At 32.2% G+C, this 20,039-nt stretch overlaps 2 protein-coding genes across 4 annotated transcripts; both read right to left on the reverse strand.

The window, feature by feature from the left end:
• Positions 1-466: 466 nt before the first annotated feature.
• Positions 467-14,157, reverse strand: LOC114400335 (acyltransferase-like protein At3g26840, chloroplastic). 2 transcript variants are annotated; one of them, XM_028362765.1, is made up of 15 exons: positions 14,054-14,157; positions 13,465-13,867; positions 8,862-8,913; positions 8,638-8,693; positions 8,271-8,429; positions 7,526-7,630; positions 6,419-6,525; positions 4,591-4,712; positions 4,025-4,139; positions 3,731-3,861; positions 3,099-3,468; positions 1,955-2,068; positions 1,224-1,309; positions 967-1,076; positions 467-871 (listed from the first exon to the last, which is right to left on the reverse strand). In XM_028362765.1, exons 2-15 carry the CDS (start codon positions 13,823-13,825, stop codon positions 681-683), a joined length of 2,079 nt encoding a protein of 692 aa, XP_028218566.1. In that variant the 5' UTR covers positions 13,826-13,867; positions 14,054-14,157; the 3' UTR covers positions 467-680. The 2 variants fall into 2 exon arrangements, with proteins under 2 accessions (XP_028218566.1, XP_028218565.1); XM_028362764.1 differs by lacking the exon at positions 14,054-14,157 and having other exon boundaries at positions 13,465-13,977.
• On the reverse strand, positions 4,719-6,409 carry LOC114400337. 2 transcript variants are annotated; one of them, XM_028362769.1, is made up of 2 exons: positions 5,657-6,409; positions 4,719-5,548 (listed from the first exon to the last, which is right to left on the reverse strand). In XM_028362769.1, the coding sequence occupies exons 1-2, from the start codon at positions 5,951-5,953 to the stop codon at positions 5,177-5,179; spliced, it is 669 nt and encodes a 222-aa protein (XP_028218570.1). In that variant the 5' UTR covers positions 5,954-6,409; the 3' UTR covers positions 4,719-5,176. The 2 variants fall into 2 exon arrangements, with proteins under 2 accessions (XP_028218570.1, XP_028218569.1); XM_028362768.1 differs by having other exon boundaries at positions 4,719-5,560.
• Positions 14,158-20,039: the final 5,882 nt, after the last annotated feature.

Genomic DNA, 20,039 nt, shown 5'->3' on the forward strand with positions numbered 1-20,039 from the left:
CAATGCTCGAATCTATCTAAAAAAAGATATGTTCATTGCCAAAACAAAAAATATTTTGGTGCTAACAATTCTCTTTTTATTGCTAATTTTCATTATTATTCTATAATCTTTAATAATATGAGGACAAAGCACTAAACAATTACGTTGTTTCTGTTTCCAAAAAAATACATTGCAGGGAGCACTAAACTTTTGTGATTCCAATGTTCTAGGATGCTGCTGGAGAGAAGATGGAGGGAACCTTTAATACTATAATATTTGTCTATTTTACTAGTACAAGTGGCATTCCCATGGACACCATACGAAGGTATACAAGAACAAATATGCTACCAAAAACTTTCAATCGTAGACCTCTGTCAAATTTTAATTTTTTCAGTTGCACCGAGTGGAATTTGATACACCCAAGAATTTTTTATCATGTGTCATGCACACAATAGAAAATCTCTTTTAAATAGAACTTCGGTAGTTGTTCTCCTTCCCCAATAATCTATTATTTGTATTTTATCTCTTATTGATTTAAACTTGGTAAAATTGTACAATGTTTCTATTAAGAAATCATGCCTTTTCGGCCCGAAAACAATCCTGAAACTACTGGCAATATTCATAGTTTGCCTCTAACCTAGGGAATGCAAAACAACCCTCAGAACCAATTAGAAAATTGCCTTATTTTTTGTGCAAAACAATCAAATTTCAAATGTTGGAACTTCTGACTCAAAACCATGTGTAGCCTGGTATAATAGTCGAGGCCCTATACCTCTGTAGGGGTCGCTTTCTCTTTTCACCTTTAAATAAGCAATACATCTCTCAACCTCAGATTTCACTTGTAAATAAATCTCATGAGCTTTCTTCCTGTCTCTCAGTTCTTGTTTCCTCCCTGTCAAAAATATCTCATTAATTTTAAGAAGGAAAAACCATTTTTAGCACCATTTTTCATGGACATACCAAGCTGTAAATATGCATTTAGTATACCTTCCATTTCCAATGGTTTTCCAAAATAATAGTAGAACCGACCAGGAACTTTAGGCAAAATCAACGGCATATGCACTGGCTGATTTGCCACCTCACCACCAGCATCACTCCTGGATTTCCAATATATAACGGATATATAATAATGTATATACATACATATTAGAAGATGGAAAATAATGACAACAAAGATGCATATACAAAACGTTATATTTCATGATTTGGTAAGAATAAAAGAAAAACAACACCAAACAAGATACCTCAACTGCGTAGCCTCATTTGTGAGGCTTTCTATTTCCGACCTAAAGTAAGGAATCTTCACCAAGTCATCATAATCAAAAACTACCTGAAAAGACCAATGTGATATGATGTGTTATGGTCAATCCATGTCCAAGGCATCCACAGATCATGGGAAAATGAAATTCAAAGATGGCCATATTCATGCATTAAGTTAACAAGAGTGTTCTGTTACTTGTAGAGCCGTAGCTACCCTAAGATCGGTACAAAATATGGAAAAGTCAGCTTCTAAATATTTAATTAGGACCATTGAATAACTAAAATAATGATAACATTTGCTGCCCCACGAAATGCAAAGCCTTTCCTAATTACTCAGCCCTCTAACACATGCAAATACACACACACACACACACAGTTTATTTTTACCCAATATCAATGTTATAAAAAAATTCCAATCATGTGCTATCACTTTATGTAAATAACTTGAGTTGACTATGCTAACAACCACCTGCAAAGTCAAAATCTTTAATGATGTGGTAAAACTTTGGATGACAGTGAAAATAAATGCACTTCACTCACAGCGAAGCACAATTAAATCCCAAAGTTCATACAGAAAAGTTTGTAAATATGGGTAGTTTACTTGAATTATGCTTTTCATAAAAACAAGTGGTCACTCTTTTCCTGATACAAGCATTTTCATGCCATAATAGATTTGTAAAGGAAAAGGATTGGTACAGAAAAGACCAAAACTTACTTCACCAAGGTCATCTTCTCCAACTGCACCAAAAGGTACAATTTTAGCTCCAAATCTTGCTGCCATCCTTACAAACTCAGATTGTTCAGGCCAGAATAACTTGTATTCTTCACCCTGAGAATTATTACAATGCTGAAGATTTTAAACTACTCCGGTGCATTTCAAAGCACAAATACAGAGACACAGATAAAGTGAACCTAAAAAATAACCAAACCTAAAAAATAACCAATCCTAAAAAATTTCATATTAAGTGTGTGTTTCATTTTTACTTTTGAATATTAATCACATCTCCCCCCCCCCCCCCCCCCCCCTTGCAGTTTCCTGGGAGAGCTTTTGAAAAAAGAGATTATTTTTCATGAAAAGGTGTTTCCAAATAGGTAATGAATGTGAGAATGATAAAATATGCATTTGCTTTCATTGTTTATGCCTGATTATTTTAAAACCTGAAAGATACCCCAACATCTTATATGTCTACACTCGATGTTCCACCTCAGAACTCTGCATTCATCGTATGGCATTGGCAAATTGAATGGCAAGCATTTGATTGAAAAATCATAGGGGACTATCATGGTAACTCCAATGTATTAAATATCACCTCACAGTCAACTAGTTTGAGTAATTTTATGATAATAAAGGAAAGTAATAATTGGAAGCACATGGATTTTGCTCAAGTAGAAATAATATGGAGAATATGGAATATAAGTTTAGTAGGAAGTGCATAAATTGTTGCTTAGAGGGGGAAATAGGAGACTATAATACAAGTTTAAGTATCTTGGAGTGTCAAGCTACAAGTGAAACCAATAAGAAGAAACTAAAGGTCAATAGTTTATCTAAACATGGCTTGCTTGTTGTAAAAGGAAAGTAATGATCTTGTTCTCCAGCATACCTACAACCTATGATATTTCATGCAATTTCCCTTTTCTCTTTGTTTTTTTCTTCTTAAATGAAATTTAAAACACACAATAGTGATATCTGATAATTCATTCAAATCGTGTAACTTTCGCATGCTCTTTCCAAAATTTATAGCCCTGATTGCATTAATGCCCAGGATGGTATATACAAGTTAAAGACCTTAGAAGTAGTCAAATTCATGTGAAAGATGAAACTCACTTACAATAGAAAGAGTTTACTTATTGGGATTTACCTTTCTATGAAGAGCCTCGCGCATCCCTCCAGGATATAATAGGACATGAGACTTAGAAGAAAAGAGCTTGAAGAGGTTAGTTGGTGCTACAGGGACAGCACCCATAACTCTGAATTTGTCAAAAGAAGATAAATCTGGTAACCTTCCATTTTTAGATCTCATAAACATCATGGGATGTGCTACCCCTCGAAGAAGGATATTCCTTTCCAAAAAAATTCGAGAAACCAGGGGAATTTTTTCTAATCCGAGTAGCATGTGGTACCCAACAAACAAAACAGGCCCCTCTGAAGGAATTCCAGCAAGGCCTTTTACAAGCGTCCCATCCTCCAAAGTTGAGAGCATTACAGCACTTGCAATAAGGTTAAACAAACTGGAAGCATTACAATTGAAAGGTGTCAATCTTATATCTAGTTTGATTAATGATTATACTACAATCAGTTAATAAAAAATGAACAAAGAAAAATCGCCAGATATATATAGTCATTGAAACATCAACTTATCAAGCAACTCATCCTGGTTAGCAGTAGGCTGAGCTCTCCTTGCAATCTACTATCTTTATAATATATACTATGAAGTATCTTGTTATTCTTAATTGATGGCTCATACGATCAAATTCATCCTGTTATTTTTACCTGTTTGATTCTATTATGTTTTTGGCCTCATCAAGTGTTGGAGGTATAAAATCTGATGCATAGTCATGATACTTGCCACGGCGGTAGTATGAAGTGCCTTTGATGATTGTTACCAGGTCAATGCTGTCTTCCTGTTAGCAGTGGACAGAGGCACCATATTAGGGTTGGTTTGAACTTCCAACTGACATTTGATATCTTTTTTCTCCTATCAGATGAAAAGGATCGTGATGCATGCCTGAATGCAAACACAGGAGAAACATGCATGCAGAAAAGTAGAAATCGAGAAATATATACCAGGAATAGGAAATGTCCACTGTCATCAAATTTACGAAGCTGGCATTTAGATTTAGGCAGTAACTTCAGTAGTCTTTCACCTTCCTGTTGACTAGGTAGTAACTGATCATTTCCACTAGAAGGGCAAAAGGCAAAGTAAGTTTCACTTCATAGTTCATACACTTGAAAATAAACTGTGTATATGCGATATTAGGTGGGATTAATTTAGCATCCACCCTGGGAGTTCATTACTCAGTTTAAGTAAATGCACATATTAGATAAAAGGAATTGCAGTCAGGAATGGGAAATCCCACTAGGTTCATGTTTATCATAATGCAATCTTGTTTTCAGATAAAATCAACTGCTTTTATCATTTAAGCTTTATTTATTGTCCAAGTTAACCCATAGCAATTGATCAGAATCTGGTTAATAGATCATGAGTTCTTCAGTTAACAGATTCCCTACATTGAAGCCTAACTATAAGATGTACTTCAATTCCAGCAGGAAGTGAAAAGTTAACAAAGTACATGAGATTTCAAATTATGAGTCTGTGACAGATATAAGATGTGTAATGTCAGAGAATGAACCTGCAAAGAATCAAAGTCTGAGCTTTGATAGCATAAAGGCGTGAATGGGCATAAGCCGAAGCAGACTTAAGCATCTTTAGTTTCCACACAAGTGTTTCTTTTGGTAATATATCAGCAAGAACCTGAGAGTTCAATCAAAGATAGATTTTCAATATTGAAAGTAAATGATGGGAAAGTTCAAACACAAGCTTAACACCATGAGAGAAAGTAAAATAGTGTTTATCATTAATCTGAAAAGATTAGACAAGGTTACAACCAACAGTGTTATCTCTTTATATGGAGAGACTCAACTGTAACTAACTCTCAAGTGTAAACTAATCCTGACAGTTACTAACTAACTACAGTTAGTAACTGTAACTACCTTACAGCTGGTGACAGCACACTAACAGTAAGCAAAAGTCAATACAATGGAGTAAGAATACTCTAATACCCTCCACAAGCTCATGGTGGGTGAGACTGAGAAGAATTGGAGGGATCACACAGTGTGAGCTTGGCCCTGAACACTTCAAAATTACTCGGGGACAAAGCTTTGGTAAGAATATCTGTATACTGACTAGTAGCAGGAACATAAATTACCTGAAGTAGTTTATTTAGAACCTTCAATAATGATGTCTATGTATTCTTTCACAGAAATTGGATCACCAATAGAAACAAGAAAGTGAACAATATTTTGTATTGCAGAAAGAAAATCAGAAACAGATTGAGCTTCAACGGAGATTTGGCGAAGATCAGTACGCAGCTGTCTCACTCTCTCATTTGTATGAGCATGAAAATAATTGTGAATTTTGTCCCATAGTGACCAAGAATTTGTGCAACCTATGAACTTGCAAAGCATTGAAGCAGAAATGGTGGATTGAAGCCACGAGGGCAACAATTGATCTCGTTGCTCCCAGGCATGGTAAGCTTCAGTTACGTGACCAGCATCACGATCAGCAATCATCACAAACATCGCCGGAATCTGCACATCATTCTGAATGAAATGGAGAAGATGATGGCCACAAATCACAGGTTCAACCTTCGATTTCCAGAAGAGATAATTCACAGCATTGAGCTTCTCGATAATGACCTGATTGAAGTTTGTGTTCACTGATGGAGGTTGAATCAGCTGCACATGGCCACCGTTTGGCGGAGGATCACCACCGCCACCACCGGTGGTAACCGGAGTAGTCATCATGACCGCAAGCACGGCAGAGATAGGTGGAGGAGGAGGGGAAAAGCAGAGAATGAAAACGAAGAGATTGAAAGAAAAAAAAATCAAAGATAAAGAAGATGAGGAAATCCCCAAAAAATGTGTGGCAGATTGCAACCTAGCTCTGTGATACCATGATAGAATTTGAGAAAAAAGTAAAATAGTGTTTATCATTAATCTGAAAAGATTAGACAAGGTTAAAATCAACAGTGTTATCTCTTTATATAGAGAGACTCAACTGTAACTAACTCTCAACTGTAAACTTATCCTGACAGTTACTAAATAACTATAGTTAGTAACTGTAACTACCTTACAGTTGGTGACAGCACACTGACAGTAAGTAGTCAATACAATGGAGTAAGAATACTCTAATACACCAAGAAGACAAAGTAAAGAAAATTGAGTCATGTCAATCTATGTTTTTCAAAAGTCCAGCATATTCCATTTTTATGAAGTTTTGGTTACAAGAAAGAAAAGAAAATAAGCTATCCAATTTTCAATTTAGGTTTCTTCGGAATATGCCTCATGCATGGTCATTACTTCTCATACAAAATGCTTCATATATTCAAAGAATAAAGAAAAAGTCACACGCTGCTATTCCAATTTATTTTTTGAACAAAAGCAATAATTGAACCTTACAGGCAGAGATAATGAGAAAGTAGTAAAATCCTTCACTAGCTCTCCAGCTGTATTTTGTAGAGGAAGTCCTTGGACCACATTATCCAACAGCATCCTCAGAGATTCACCTAAACAAGAAATGTTGAAGGCATAAATGGAAAAAGGCATAATTTTCTTTTGTAAAAGATAAAATCAGTATATTGGTCCTTGATCTATGAATGATAAATGACATTTTCCTAAAAAATTATTCAGTGTTTAAGGATCTTGAAGTAGAAAACTTAGCAAAAGACATTGAAGTTAAGTGCTTTCTGATTTATTATATTAAATTAACTAAAGAACTACGATTCATAAATATTTAGTTAAAAATAAGCAAAAGCAACAAAACATGGGAAAGTCTTGTTTCACTAGTCACCATTTAAATATTATATCATGAAAGAAATGCAGAAGGGGGGAAATGACAAAAAGAATCATAGACAAGTCACAAGATCTAGCAAAGGCATGAAACATTTATATGGTAAAGGAAGAAAACGAGATAGATCCATGAAAATATCATACGATGTAAAACAATGGAGCATAAATGGCTTCAAAGATGAATGGAAATAATATGAAATTATATGTAAATGACATGAAATCCATGAATGTTTCTCATCAATTGATTCAAAGAGAAAAACATAAGAAAGGAATTATGCTTATGATTTGAAGCATTGAAAACAACTACAAACCTACAACTGACCAAGCAAAAGTTACTCACTGCTGAGACTTAGACAACTGCCTGGTAGTATAAACAACCTACAAATGGAGTCTTTCACTAGGTCCTCATCATCAGGTTGTGTTTCAACAGTATTTAATGTCTTATATATGGTGCATGTTTAGGAGAGCTTTTTTCAGAATTTTTAAAAAAGTTCTCTCAAGAAGCTAAATAAGATATTATATTCTTAAAATAAGCTGAACCAAAACACACAAAGTTTCTTTTGGCTTGCATAACGATGCAAAAGTATTCAAGACATAAAAGAGCTCTTAAGGTGGAATTTAGACCTAAAACACATCTGCCATGAATCTTCAGAAAATAGTTAATAGAAAAAGAAAAAAAAAAAAAAAAGCATAGCCTTCAGAACAAGAAACACAAACCTTCTGTCGACCTGAGAATGTTAGGCAGGCCAGGAGAGAGTGGATTGGGCAACGCTTCCAATAATGGTGTTAGAAGTTGCAAGCTTGACCTCCTGAATGATGTAGCTGCCAAATTGGGTGGGGAAGGTGAGATTTTTGTCCATCTTTAATTGATGTGCAGCTACAGAAAATCAACTTGAATATTATATAGGAATATTCATTCAAAGCTCTAGCTAAGGATCTCATATTTCGCTATACCATTGTCAAATGTCAATCAATGGCATCATTCTAAAAGCACTATTCCCCACCATATTCGTAAACAACATCAGCCATCGATGTCCAAGCTAAAGCTTGATAGCATCAATTATCAGACTTGCCATCTAAATATCAATAAGCTAACTCCAAGCTTATGAGAAGGATGACACACTTGGGTTAGCACCAAAATGATCCAAGACTTAAACCCTCAAGTCAAGGTATATTTTAAATTCTAATTTCTACTCAATGTGTGATCTACTTCTTCAACATTGTCTTGCATCCACTCACTCACATGTGGCTTACTCTAACATTTACAGCTTTCATTTGTCAGAATATTAATTGCCAGACTTTACAGATCAGTGCACATATATAACAGTGAATTAGTAGTTCATCATGGCTATTGGAGATTCTCTAAAGTTAAACTTTTACTTTCAGTCATGTTAATGGTGCTGAATTGTCTGGAACAATAAAATCCAAGAGAATAAATCTTATCTTCATCACTAAAAGTTACCTGGGTTCGCCAAAATTAGAACAAGATCAATATCAGGGTTAAGTGCCGCAACAGCCAGTGCAAGGCATGCTCCTAAAGATTCCCCAACAAGATATATGGGTCTATTTGGTGAACGTTGATGTTCTGACCTAACTGTTCTCTCAACTATTTTTAGAAGATCTGCAAGTGGGAAGTATACAGAACAATAAATTATGCTCGAATACATTGCTGAAAGGCTACATCAATTTTCTGAAAATGTAAGGAAGAAAGAACATGTGATCCCATTTTTAACACAATAAACATGCTCTTAACCATTTTAAAGAAGTACAGCAAAAGCAACATAATAAATGGTTAGTATAATGAGGGACAAGGGAAAAAGAGTACCTACCTGTAAACGGTGTCCGATCAGCGACTGGAATATGCAAGCACCACATATCAAAAATCCTTCATTCGAGAAAAAAAAAAGTATCTCTCACATATCAGAAAATAACCCAAGAGCACCATCCAGCTAGAAGATACACTTTGGCTTCAAATTCATCTAATCGCCTAAAAAGTGCATTCCTAAAATGACAATTTGGTGCACTTAGGCCTTAAAATTAAATGAACACAAACCTCCCCAGTTTCTGATGATGTAAAATAAGTCCAAGTCCCACGCCATCAATCCCTGCAAAATTTGGAGTACAAGTTATTCACACAAATTTATGAGTAACCTTGTTTGTAATCATGACATGAATAATAGATAAGCTTCTCATTGTATATATAGGAAGTATGTTAAATAAGAACACTTCATACTGTGAAAAATAAGAATTATAATTATAAACTATTAGATCTTATTTGATTGATACATATGGTTTTTTAAAATAGTCATGTGACAACTAAATCATTTTTAATATTGAACGAAATATATAGTTATACGACCATGCATGAAAAATTAATATTTTAATTTAAATTTAATTTTGACCATTTATTTAATTGAATGACTAAAGTAAAAGGTTACATTCATATCAAAAAATCAATTAAAAGGTATTAATACTGAGAAGTATTATTAAAATATTTGAGCTGATGTAAGGGGTGCAGAGTTATTGTAAAACCCTTGATACTATCTTCCATACTTATAAGGGGTGTGAGTTATTGTAAATCCCTTGATATTTCAATACTTATAGATAAATTATCAATACTTATAGATAAACAAAAATATTTGAGCCGATTAAGTTAACTATCATTGTTGTAGAACAAATCTCAGATTAGTGAGTTAGAAACAAATAAAAGAGCATATAAATAAGAGAACCATGAATTCAAAGCATCAAAGCAATTTTGGATAAAATGCTAACTTAATTTGAAAGTTTACTGGCTTATTCTCCAAAACACTACAAACGATGACACAAATTCCAATACCGTATTAAACCAATAAAAACGTGAAGTGCAAATAAATTAAACCAAGAGAGAAAGACTAGAAATTAAATGAATGGCCCCAAAAAAAAAAGGTAAGACCAAAATTTAAATAAAAAAAAAACAAAAACATAGTAAATGAAGACAACTGTGACCTTCAAATGAAGGACAAGTGCTGATCGCTTACTAATTTATTCTCTCATACCCTTAGACATATGTCCACTCAAAATCTAATATGATGTGAAAGCTTATATTTATATCGGAAGCCCAAATAAAGAGGGTTTTTTTTTCAATGGGGCAATAAGAATCAAACTTAAACATTGTATGTATATTATCCAAATCCTTCTACCCACTGAGTTGACCTTGTTGAGATGCCCAAACAAAGAGATAGAGATACCAGCTAACAAATTGAAAGGCTAAAAAAAGGAAAAAGGACTAATTAAATGAAAAAGAACCTGTGACCTAAAAATTCAAGAAAAAGAAAATAAACCTAGATAATAAATGAAAGTAAGACTTTTAATTTCTAAGAGCAACTTGAAGTAGAAGCTTAGACTGAAAATAAAAAGTTACTATTGACTCATTAGACCTGAGGGAGACTGAAAATATTTATATTATTTCTTATAATTTTATTTTTAATTTAAATATGGAAAATGTTTGTGTTTTTTGTAATGTTTTTAAATTTAAAATAGATATTTACATAATTTTTTGAAAGAAATAACTTTTTTTTTAAAATAGCTACATAGTTTTTTCATAAATTAGTAACTGTAGTTTATAAAAAATTACATTTTTATATTAGTTATTATAAAAATTAACCCAAACTTCTTATATTATGCAAATTCATTTTCGACTTTTTTTTTCTCTTTGATAGGGACCAATGTAAAACAAAGTTGAATAATTTAAGGATCAAATTATTTATATAATATAAATAAATGAAAAATGTAAGATACATTTCAAATGACATTGTTACACTTATTATTTCAAACAATATACAAGAAAATATAGATACTATATACAAGAAAATATAGATACTATATACCTAAGAAATAATGTTACTGCAGTAAATTTTATAATAGTGTTAGAGACAACATAAGACTTTAACCAATAAAAAAAGAGGGACGAAATAAGACAAACTACTGGGGCAGGCAAAAAGACATGGACGAGAGATGTCCTAATTTTTTACAAACTCTGAAGCTAAGCCTAATTAAAGTGTTTGTCTTTATTCAATACCATAACCTTCAACATGTTTAGGCCTTTCAAATTTTATTTTATTTTATTTTTGTCTCATCTTTTGAAGTCTTAGTCACGTTACCTATTTTCAAAAAAATAAAAAGTCATGTTACCTTGATCGTATATGAACCAGTGGAATAGCACCCACTCTCCCACTCTCCCACTCTCACTAATTGAAAGTGGCTATGTTGAACACAATCTTTATAGGAATTCTTTTTAGAGGAAAGTGGTTTTTGATCGTATATCACTAATTGCATTGTATCGCTTTATTCAAAGCAATAATTAATAAATGTTATACTTAGAAGTTAGAACGGAAACAATATAAAATAAATTTTGATTACCGCAAAAATACTATTTAAAATGCTACTCAACAATTCTAATATAAGATAAAAATGTAAGCATTAATTTCACATTTTTTTGCTTAAACAGAAATGTTAAAGACATTAGTCTTTATATTTGGGTATTTTCATATAATTTTTTTTCTATGTATCAAAAAAATATATAATACGTATCAACAAAAAATATTTTTTTCTAACTACTCAATAATTTTAAATAATAAGTTTGTCTCATTGTCTATATAATATTTTTCTGTCTACACCAGTAGCTTGATGCCTATTACTGAAAAAATAATAATAACTTGCTAAAATGAACTATTAAATAAAATAAACTAATATCCTTGTTATGATTAAGTTAAATTATATTTATTTAACCTAATAGATATTTATATTATATTTTAAACAAATCTATATGATGATACTTTAAAATTTTTAATTTATTTGATTTTAATTTTCAAATCAAGTTTTAAAATTTGCATTAAATTAAATCAATTTATTTATTTTCTTATGAAAATTAAATCAATTTATGAAAACTCTTAATTTATATATTATTCTTTTTTTTACTGCATTCTAGAGATTATTCTTATACCTTATTTTTCTTAAAAACAAAAATGTATGCAACCAAAAAACATTTAATGAAATCCGACTATAACTTATAATGATCCAAGGATAATTATTTGTTGAGTTAATATGTGGGATTTATTTTTTAGGGTTTAACATAAATTTCTATTTTTTTTAATAATGGTCGCACAGGTTTGCAGCATTCTACTTCAATTTCCACCATTTGGTCGATCCCAGTGAATTTAAACATAAATTTCTAATTCGTTTGTAATGGATAATCTCTTATTTTATTTTGTCAATTTTTTTTTACTATTATCTTTGCCAATTGGGTTTATTTGTCTATTGCCATGCTTAGCTTGAATTGCATTTTTAATGAATGTAGACTAGTTAAAACTGATCTGACCATAAATACAACTTTAACATTTAACTATATGAAAAATGTAACAATAATAACAGGAGTTGAGATAATTTTAAAGTATTTTTGCAATGTATGTATACAGAAAAAACAATATTTCTTCTGTCCCATATTATTTGTGTCTTAAAGTAATATATATTTCTTAAAATATTATTAATTATATTAATTACTATGACTAGGATAAAATAGTATTTTTTTTAACAAAAGTATTTTTATCAAATTAATTTTATTATAATTATAAATATAAATTAATTAATATTTAAGTGAGATATTAAATGAGAATATTATCATAAAGAATAATTAATATTTTAAAATGATAAATATTCTGGTACAAATAAACAATTTTAAACTAATAAATAATTTAAAATAAAGATAATTATATAACGCATAATTTATATTGTAAATTATTCAATTTTTAAATAACGAAACTCTATCCATGCTTAGTTCAGTTCAGCAGTCCGGTTGTGACTTCACTGACTTGTGAGCTGTGACAACATTAAAGTGGGTTAGATTTGTTGAATAAATAACATATGAAGTGTAAAGTGACTTTTATCCATCATCTAAGTACAAAGTGTGTGTGTTTCACCGGTATTGAAAAAATTAATTTTGAATAAGTTGATTTTAACTAAAATTAATTTTGAAGTTACATAATTAATATTTAGATATTTTATTGTAAAATTAAATTAAGAATAAATTTAAATACAAATTTTTGGATCTAATATATAAATTAGATCAAAGTTATTTTAATTTATAATTAATTTTAAACCCAAAATAAATTTTTTAAACTAAACATAAAAAAATAAATTTAAAATTAATTTTAGACTCAAAATTAATTATTTAATATGAAATCAAGCACATACAAAGTATTTTGAATCAAGTAGTAGGTAAGTTTATTTTGAAAATTTTATTAAAATTAATTTTTAATTATTTGTCAACAAATTTTTTTTATAAAAAAGTAAGCTTATCAATTTTTATAATAATTATTTTAAATTTTTACTAAAATTAATTTTTAATTATTTGTATACAGTGATAACATATAAACTATTTACTCATTTATTAAACTAACAAAAATAAACTCTAAATTATTTAACTTCAGGAAGTGAATAAAGATTTAAGACATACAACAAACGCGGTCGCATAATCGCCTGACTAAATGAGCTATTTTAAAAGTAAACGACGAAAACAAAACTAGAGCGCAACCATAAAGCAGAGGAGGAAAAAAAAAAGAACAAATAAAATAGTAGTAAAATATTATAATTGAAAAGAAAAAGAAAAAAAAAATACTTACCCGGCAAGAAGAGCAGAAGAGGAGAATAGTCCAATCGGGAAGCGCACTCCAACGGCGAAAACCAACGTGGCGGTCCACCGTCCGGTTCTATCAGCTCCTTCGATTGCTCCAAATACTCCTTCCAACCGTTCATGCGTCGATTCTCCTTCTCCTCCTTCTCTTCCATACGCTTCTCTCTCACCACCGCACCGTTTCCTTCTCCGCTCTCCACCGCTGCCGTCGATGCCGGAACTCGGTCCACCGACACGGCGAGTCGCGGAGTCGTACTCGAGATCCGGTGGGAGCTCGGTTTCCCGGCAGGAGACGGCGGCTCACGGCGGAAGAGCGCGGCGGAGAAGAGACATGCTCCGGCGGCCGCCATGGCGGCGGGAGATTCGAACGTGAGTAGCGTTTGAGGAAGTTACTAGGAAAAAAAAAAGGCGAATCGGAAATGATTATAGTTTGCGGAAATGTTTGAATGAGGACTCAATGATTGACAAAAATGAAAATCTGAATCTGGAACTGGAAGTGAAAATATACACAGCACACACTGGTATATATAGTTAAATAATATTAATAATTTTTAAAAGTAAGTGTATTATTATATTACGTAATTGTGGAAAAATCAGACACGAGGTTTGAGGAAGAGCAACGATTCTTCCATGGGTGTGTCCGGTGTCTCTGTTGCGTACTTTGTTCGTCACCAGTTACTTGTTTTTTTTTTTCTATAAGACTTAATATATTTTTTATATTTGTAATATTTTTCCTTTTCAATTTATTATTTGAAAATGTTTTTTTATTTATTATTTAATATTTTAAAACTTTTACATTTGGTATATGTTGTTACGTCATTATTTAGACTAAGAATAGATATGCAAAGCAAAAGTTTAAAAATATTAAATAATAAAAAAATATTTTGTAGGTAGTAAATTGAAAAGGAAATATATCATATAAAGCCTTTTTTTAAATATACTTTGTTTTCAATGTTTTAATGACATTAATTTCAAATCAATATATTAAAAATTGTTAAAAATTACAATGAAATTACTTTAGACATTGAGTAAATGGTTTACAGCAAACTCAGTCTCAAAATTTAAATTCTCGTCTAATTACAAATTATAATATAATTTAGGTTTATTAATTTTAATAATTATCTTTAAAGTTAGGTTAAATTTTAATTTTGGTTCTTTGTGTTTTAATATTTTTTTTAGTTTTAATATATTAAATTTTAAAAGTCTGATGGTCTTTTATGTGTTGAAAGTTTTATTTTCATCTTTTCTTTCATTTTTTCATTAACAATGTTACTGTTAGTGTTTTGCTAAGTTTTTAATGTTGAAATAATTAATTTAGAATAATAACGGTTAAAGATGGTCAGAATAACTACAAAATCGTGCCTTCAACCCACAAACCTTTGTCTTCCGCTCACAACACAATCACCATGAGTATGAAAAACCACGCCTTACCCAAATTCGCGCCACTCATACAACCTTCGTCGTTGAAGCTTGTAAATCAAGGGGTACGATCCAGATCCAAAATGTGGTATATGTCCAGAACTTGAACATAGGTATCACAAATTTGAAAAAATCTATGAACGACGATGCCATTATTTTCATTTGACGCACGGTTTCAACCTCCACCTTACTTGAATTTGACAAACATGTGTGTGAGATGTACATGTTGGGATTCAATTCTAAATGTTGAGATTTAATCAATCAACCTAATTTCATGATAAAAAAAAAATTAAATGCAGAAGCGTACCTAGATTAGCCATAATGGAATAATGATAAAAGACTGATGAGAAGATTGGTTGTATGATCTTCTAAATGTAGAGAGTCATTTTTTTCTTATGACAGTATAAAGAGAAAAAGCGAAACTGCGTTGTTTTCTCTCTTATATTGATAACCTTAATCAGTTACTCCAAATTTGATAATTATAATTTGGTACTTCATCAAACTATAATATCACTGATGGTATCTACACAATTAGTCTTTCATGACATATATGTTCTTAGCCATACTTTTATGTTGATTATACCACTTTAATATTTTTGCTAATTATATAATGGCCCTAATTCATTCAATTATGTGATATATATATATATATATATATATATATATATATATATATATATATGTATGACCCAAAATTACTATATCCTTATGAATGTGTTAGACTTTATGAGCTCAAAATTTGTCATTACATGCCTTTAGCATATTCCAAAATTCTTGTCCATTGATTACATCCACATGTAAAATTAAAGCAGTTTTTATTGTATCAATCACAACTAAACTCGTCAATGATCACTAATGCTAACAGAATTAAATGACATAGACTCATCCTGAAATGTGTAGCATGAAAAATTATGTGAAGGTGACCTGTACACGTCTATTTTTAACTTGTCCTACTTTACCTCAATGAGATCATTTAATAACATTAATATACAAAGTGTAATAACTGAATAATAAATCATATATATATATATATATATATATATATATATATATATATATATATATATATATATATATATATATATATATATATATAACCAAATATATCCAAAAGTCAATGTATGCATACATAAAATCTAACATAGAACATAAAATACATAAAAGTGACTAATTCCCACTAAACCAAAGATTCCTCGAACTGTAAAACACCTATATGAGCAACATGCTCATGCAAGACCTTGGATGGAAGTCCCTTAGTAAGAGAATCTGCTATCATGGAATTTGTCCCTAAGTATTTTATGGAAATTTATTCACTCTGTACCCTTTTCTTAACAACTAGAAACTTGATGTTAATATGCTTCGACTTGGTCGAGCTCCTATTGTTGTTAGAATATAATACATTTGATTTGTTGTTACAATATAACTTAAATGATCTTTCAATTCCTTCCATAATTTGTTGCCCTGTGACAAAATTTTTCAGTCATATTCCATGATTTGATGCCTCATAGCATGCCACAAATTCTACCGCCATAGTGGATGAAGTAGTAAGGGTTTGCTTGGCACTGTGCCAAGAAATCGCACCATCGGCTAACATGAAAATGTAACTTGAAGTGGATCTCAAACTATCTAGGCATCTTGCAAAATCTGAGTCAAAATACCCAGTGATCTCCAACTGATCTGACCTTTTGTATGTGAGCATATAAGACTTTGTTCTCTTCAAATACCGCATAACTCTTTTGGCTGCTTTCCAATGATCTATTCATGTATTGCTTAAATATCTGCCTAATACCCCAACTATGTATACTATATCCGGAGCGTACATACTTGGGCATACATCAAACTCCCTACAGCTAAAGCAGAGGGAATCTTTTGCATTTCCTGAATTTCCAAATTTCTTTTTGGGCACTGTTTGAGACTAAACTTGTCTCCCTTAGCAACTGGAGTATCCCCGGATTTACATTACTGCATACCAAACCTTTTAAGTACCTTTTTGATATAGCTCCTTTGTGATAATCCTAGAATACCCCGAGATCGATCTCGGTGTATCCGAATTCCTAATACAAAGGAGGCATCACCAAGATCTTTCATTTCCAAGTTTCTTGATAGAAATCTCTTGGTTTCGTGCAACATGCCTATATCATTAGTGGCAAGCAGTATGTCATCAACATATAAGACCAGGAAAATGTACTTGCTCCCACTAAATTTGTGATACACACAATCATCAACAAGATTCATCTCGAAACCGAATGAGAGAATTACTTGATGAAATTTATAGTACCATTGACAAGATGCATGTTTTAGCCCATAAATAGATTTTGTCAGTTTGCAAACCATATTCTTTGGATCTCCTGACACAAAGTTTTCTAGTTGCACCATATAAATTGTCTCATCAATGTTGCCATTGAAAAATGTTGTCTTGACATCCATTTGATGAAGCTCCAAATCATAATATGCAACAAGAGTCATGATTGTCCTAAAAGAGTCTTTCGATGAAACTGGAGAGAAAGTCTTTTTAAAGTCAATCCCTTCCTTTTGGGTATAGCCCTTTGCCACAAGATGAGCCTTATACCTCTCCACATTGCCTTTGGAATTCCGCTTGGTCTTAAATATCCATTTGCAACCAATGGGTTTCACACCTTCTGGTAATGGGACAAGTTCCCAAACCTTATTGTCTTGCATGGACTTATACTCCCCATTCATTGCTTCAATCCACTTTTCTGAGTTGGAATCTTGCATGGCTTAATGGAAGTTGACTGGGTCATCTTCCATCATACCATTATTTTTCTCATATTCCTGGAGAAATACCACATAATCATCTGGAATAGCACTTCTCCTTTCTCTTTTAGATCTCCGCAAAGGTACTAGCTCATGAAGCATATGTTCTTGAGGATCTTAAGTGTGTTCTTCATGAACGACCAAATTATCTTGAGTGGGAGATTCAATAACAATGTCTTGTAGAGGTTCCGAATTTGCTTTATCAAAAGCAACTGTATGAATTGGTTCTGGAATTGTTATTGATTCTTCCTTTAAGACAAAGTCTCTAACCTTATTCTTCCCCCCAAACTCAATATCCTCAAAGAATGTGGCGATTCCCGTCTCAAAAATTGTCTTTAATTTGGGATCATAAAATTTATAACCCCTGGATCTTTCAGAATAACCAATAAAGTAGCTGCTCACTGTTCGGGAGTTCAATTTCCTTTCATTTGACTTATAAGGCCTTGCCTCAGCTGGACATCCCCATACATGAAAATGTTTAAGACTAGGCTTTCACCCAACCCAAAGTTCATAAGGTGTTTTGGCAGTTGCCTTGGTTGGCACTCTATTTAGAATGTAAGCTGCAGTCTTTAGTGCTTATCCCTAGAGTGACTCTGGTAAGTTAGAATGAAAAATCATGCTTTTTACCATATCATTAAGAGTTTTGTTTCGTCTTTCAGCCACATCATTCATGATAGGTGACCCTGGCATGGTGTACTGTGGGACGATTCCACATTCCTCTAGGTACCTAGCAAAAGGCCCCGAACATTGTTCACCTGAACCGTCATATCTGCCATAGTATTTACCACCACGGTCAGATCTGACACACTTTACTTTTTTGTTGAGTTGATTTTCAACTTCAACTTTAAATGTTTTGAACACATCCCGAGATTATGACTTTTCATGTATAAGAAACAAGTATGCATATCTGGAGTAATTGTATATGAATGATATAAAATATTGTTGACCATTCCATGAAGGTGTATGAAATGGCCCACAAATGTCTGTATGTATCAATTCCAAGACATCTGTAGCCCTATATGCACTTAATTTCTTGCTTTTGGTCTGTTTACCTTTAATGCATTCAACACAAACATTAAATCTTGTGAAATCAATGGAATCCAAGATTTTGTTTGACATAAGTCGTTCAATTCTGTTCTTAGAAATGTGATCTAAGCGCTTATGCCATAATGCTCCTGAGTTTGTATTATCAATTCTACGCTTAGTACCACACAATTCTGCATTAAAGGATTCACCATAGGAAGCTACATTATCAAGTAAATATAGATTATCATTAACCAAGAGTGAACTAGTTCCAACAATATCTAAATTAAAAGACAACCTGAACACATTGTTTCCAAATGAACACAAATAACCCAATTTGTCCAAATAAGAAACTAAAACCAAATTCCGTCTAAATGGCGATACAACAAAAGTATCTTTCAAATAAAAAAAATAGTACATGATAATAATCTAAAATGTCCTATAACTTCCACCTCCACCGATTTACCATCTCCAACAAAGATCCATCTTTCAGAATCAATTGACTTCCGGTAGCTTAGGCAACCCTGCATTGAAACACTAGTGGCACCAGAATCTAACCACCAAATGTTTCTAGGTACTTAAGCTAAATTGACCTCAGAACAAACCAAAGTAAGAAACATAGCCTTCTTTGCATGCCAAGTATGATATTTGGTACATTTCTTCTTTACATGTCCAAGCTTAGTGCAAAAGAAATAGTTATCACCTTGATTTTGTTTCTTTTGTGTTGGACCCTTAGCAGCTTCATTCTTGGGCTCCTCAGTTCTTTTTCTTTTTCCCTTGTCTTTAGAGGTACTCACAACATGAGCACTTTCAGTCCTTCCTTGCTTCAGTCTTTCCTCTTCTTGCACACAGTATGAAATGAGCTCATTAAAAGACCATTTCTCCTTTTGACAGTTACAAGAGATCTTAAACTGACTAAACTGTGAAAGTAAAGAAATTAACACTAAATGAATAAGCAAGTCTTCTGATAGCTCAAGCTTTAGTGTCTTTAATTTTGAAGCAATATTTGACATTCCCATAATGTATTCCATGACATTTCCTTTACCTTGATATTTCATGGAAATCAAGTTCTGACGGAGAGTACTTGTTTCCGTCTTATTGCTTTTTGCAAAGCGCTCTTCAATCTCAGTAAGGAACTCTTTGGCACTAGTTATATCATCTAAAAAGGCCACGCTTAATGATCATAAGACTTATGCGATTTGAGTTATCTCACTTCTGATGAAGTTTCCTTTGTTTAGAGAGGTGCTGGAATCCGTATGAGGATGGGGTTTCTCAATCCTTAATGCAAGGTCTAGATCCATGCAGCCAAGAACAATTTGCATGTTTTTCCCGTCCTTAAAATTTGTA

Source organism: Glycine soja, chromosome 19, assembly GCF_004193775.1.
Source record: "Glycine soja cultivar W05 chromosome 19, ASM419377v2, whole genome shotgun sequence".
In the NCBI taxonomy this organism is placed as follows: Eukaryota; Viridiplantae; Streptophyta; class Magnoliopsida; order Fabales; family Fabaceae; genus Glycine; species Glycine soja.

Coding starts and splice junctions, on each gene's coding strand:
- LOC114400337 (XM_028362768.1), bottom strand. CDS start 5,953: ATGATAAACACTATTTTACTTTTTTCTCAAATTCTATCATGGTATCAC. Junction 5,561..5,656: donor TGAACACAAACTTCAATCAG/GTCATTATCGAG, acceptor CATTTCATTCAG/AATGATGTGCAGATTCCGGC.
- LOC114400335 (XM_028362765.1), bottom strand. CDS start 13,825: ATGGCGGCCGCCGGAGCATGTCTCTTCTCCGCCGCGCTCTTCCGCCGT. Junction 8,430..8,637: donor TGATCGGACACCGTTTACAG/GTAGGTACTCTT, acceptor TCCCACTTGCAG/ATCTTCTAAAAATAGTTGAG. Junction 872..966: donor AAAACCATTGGAAATGGAAG/GTATACTAAATG, acceptor TATTTTTGACAG/GGAGGAAACAAGAACTGAGA.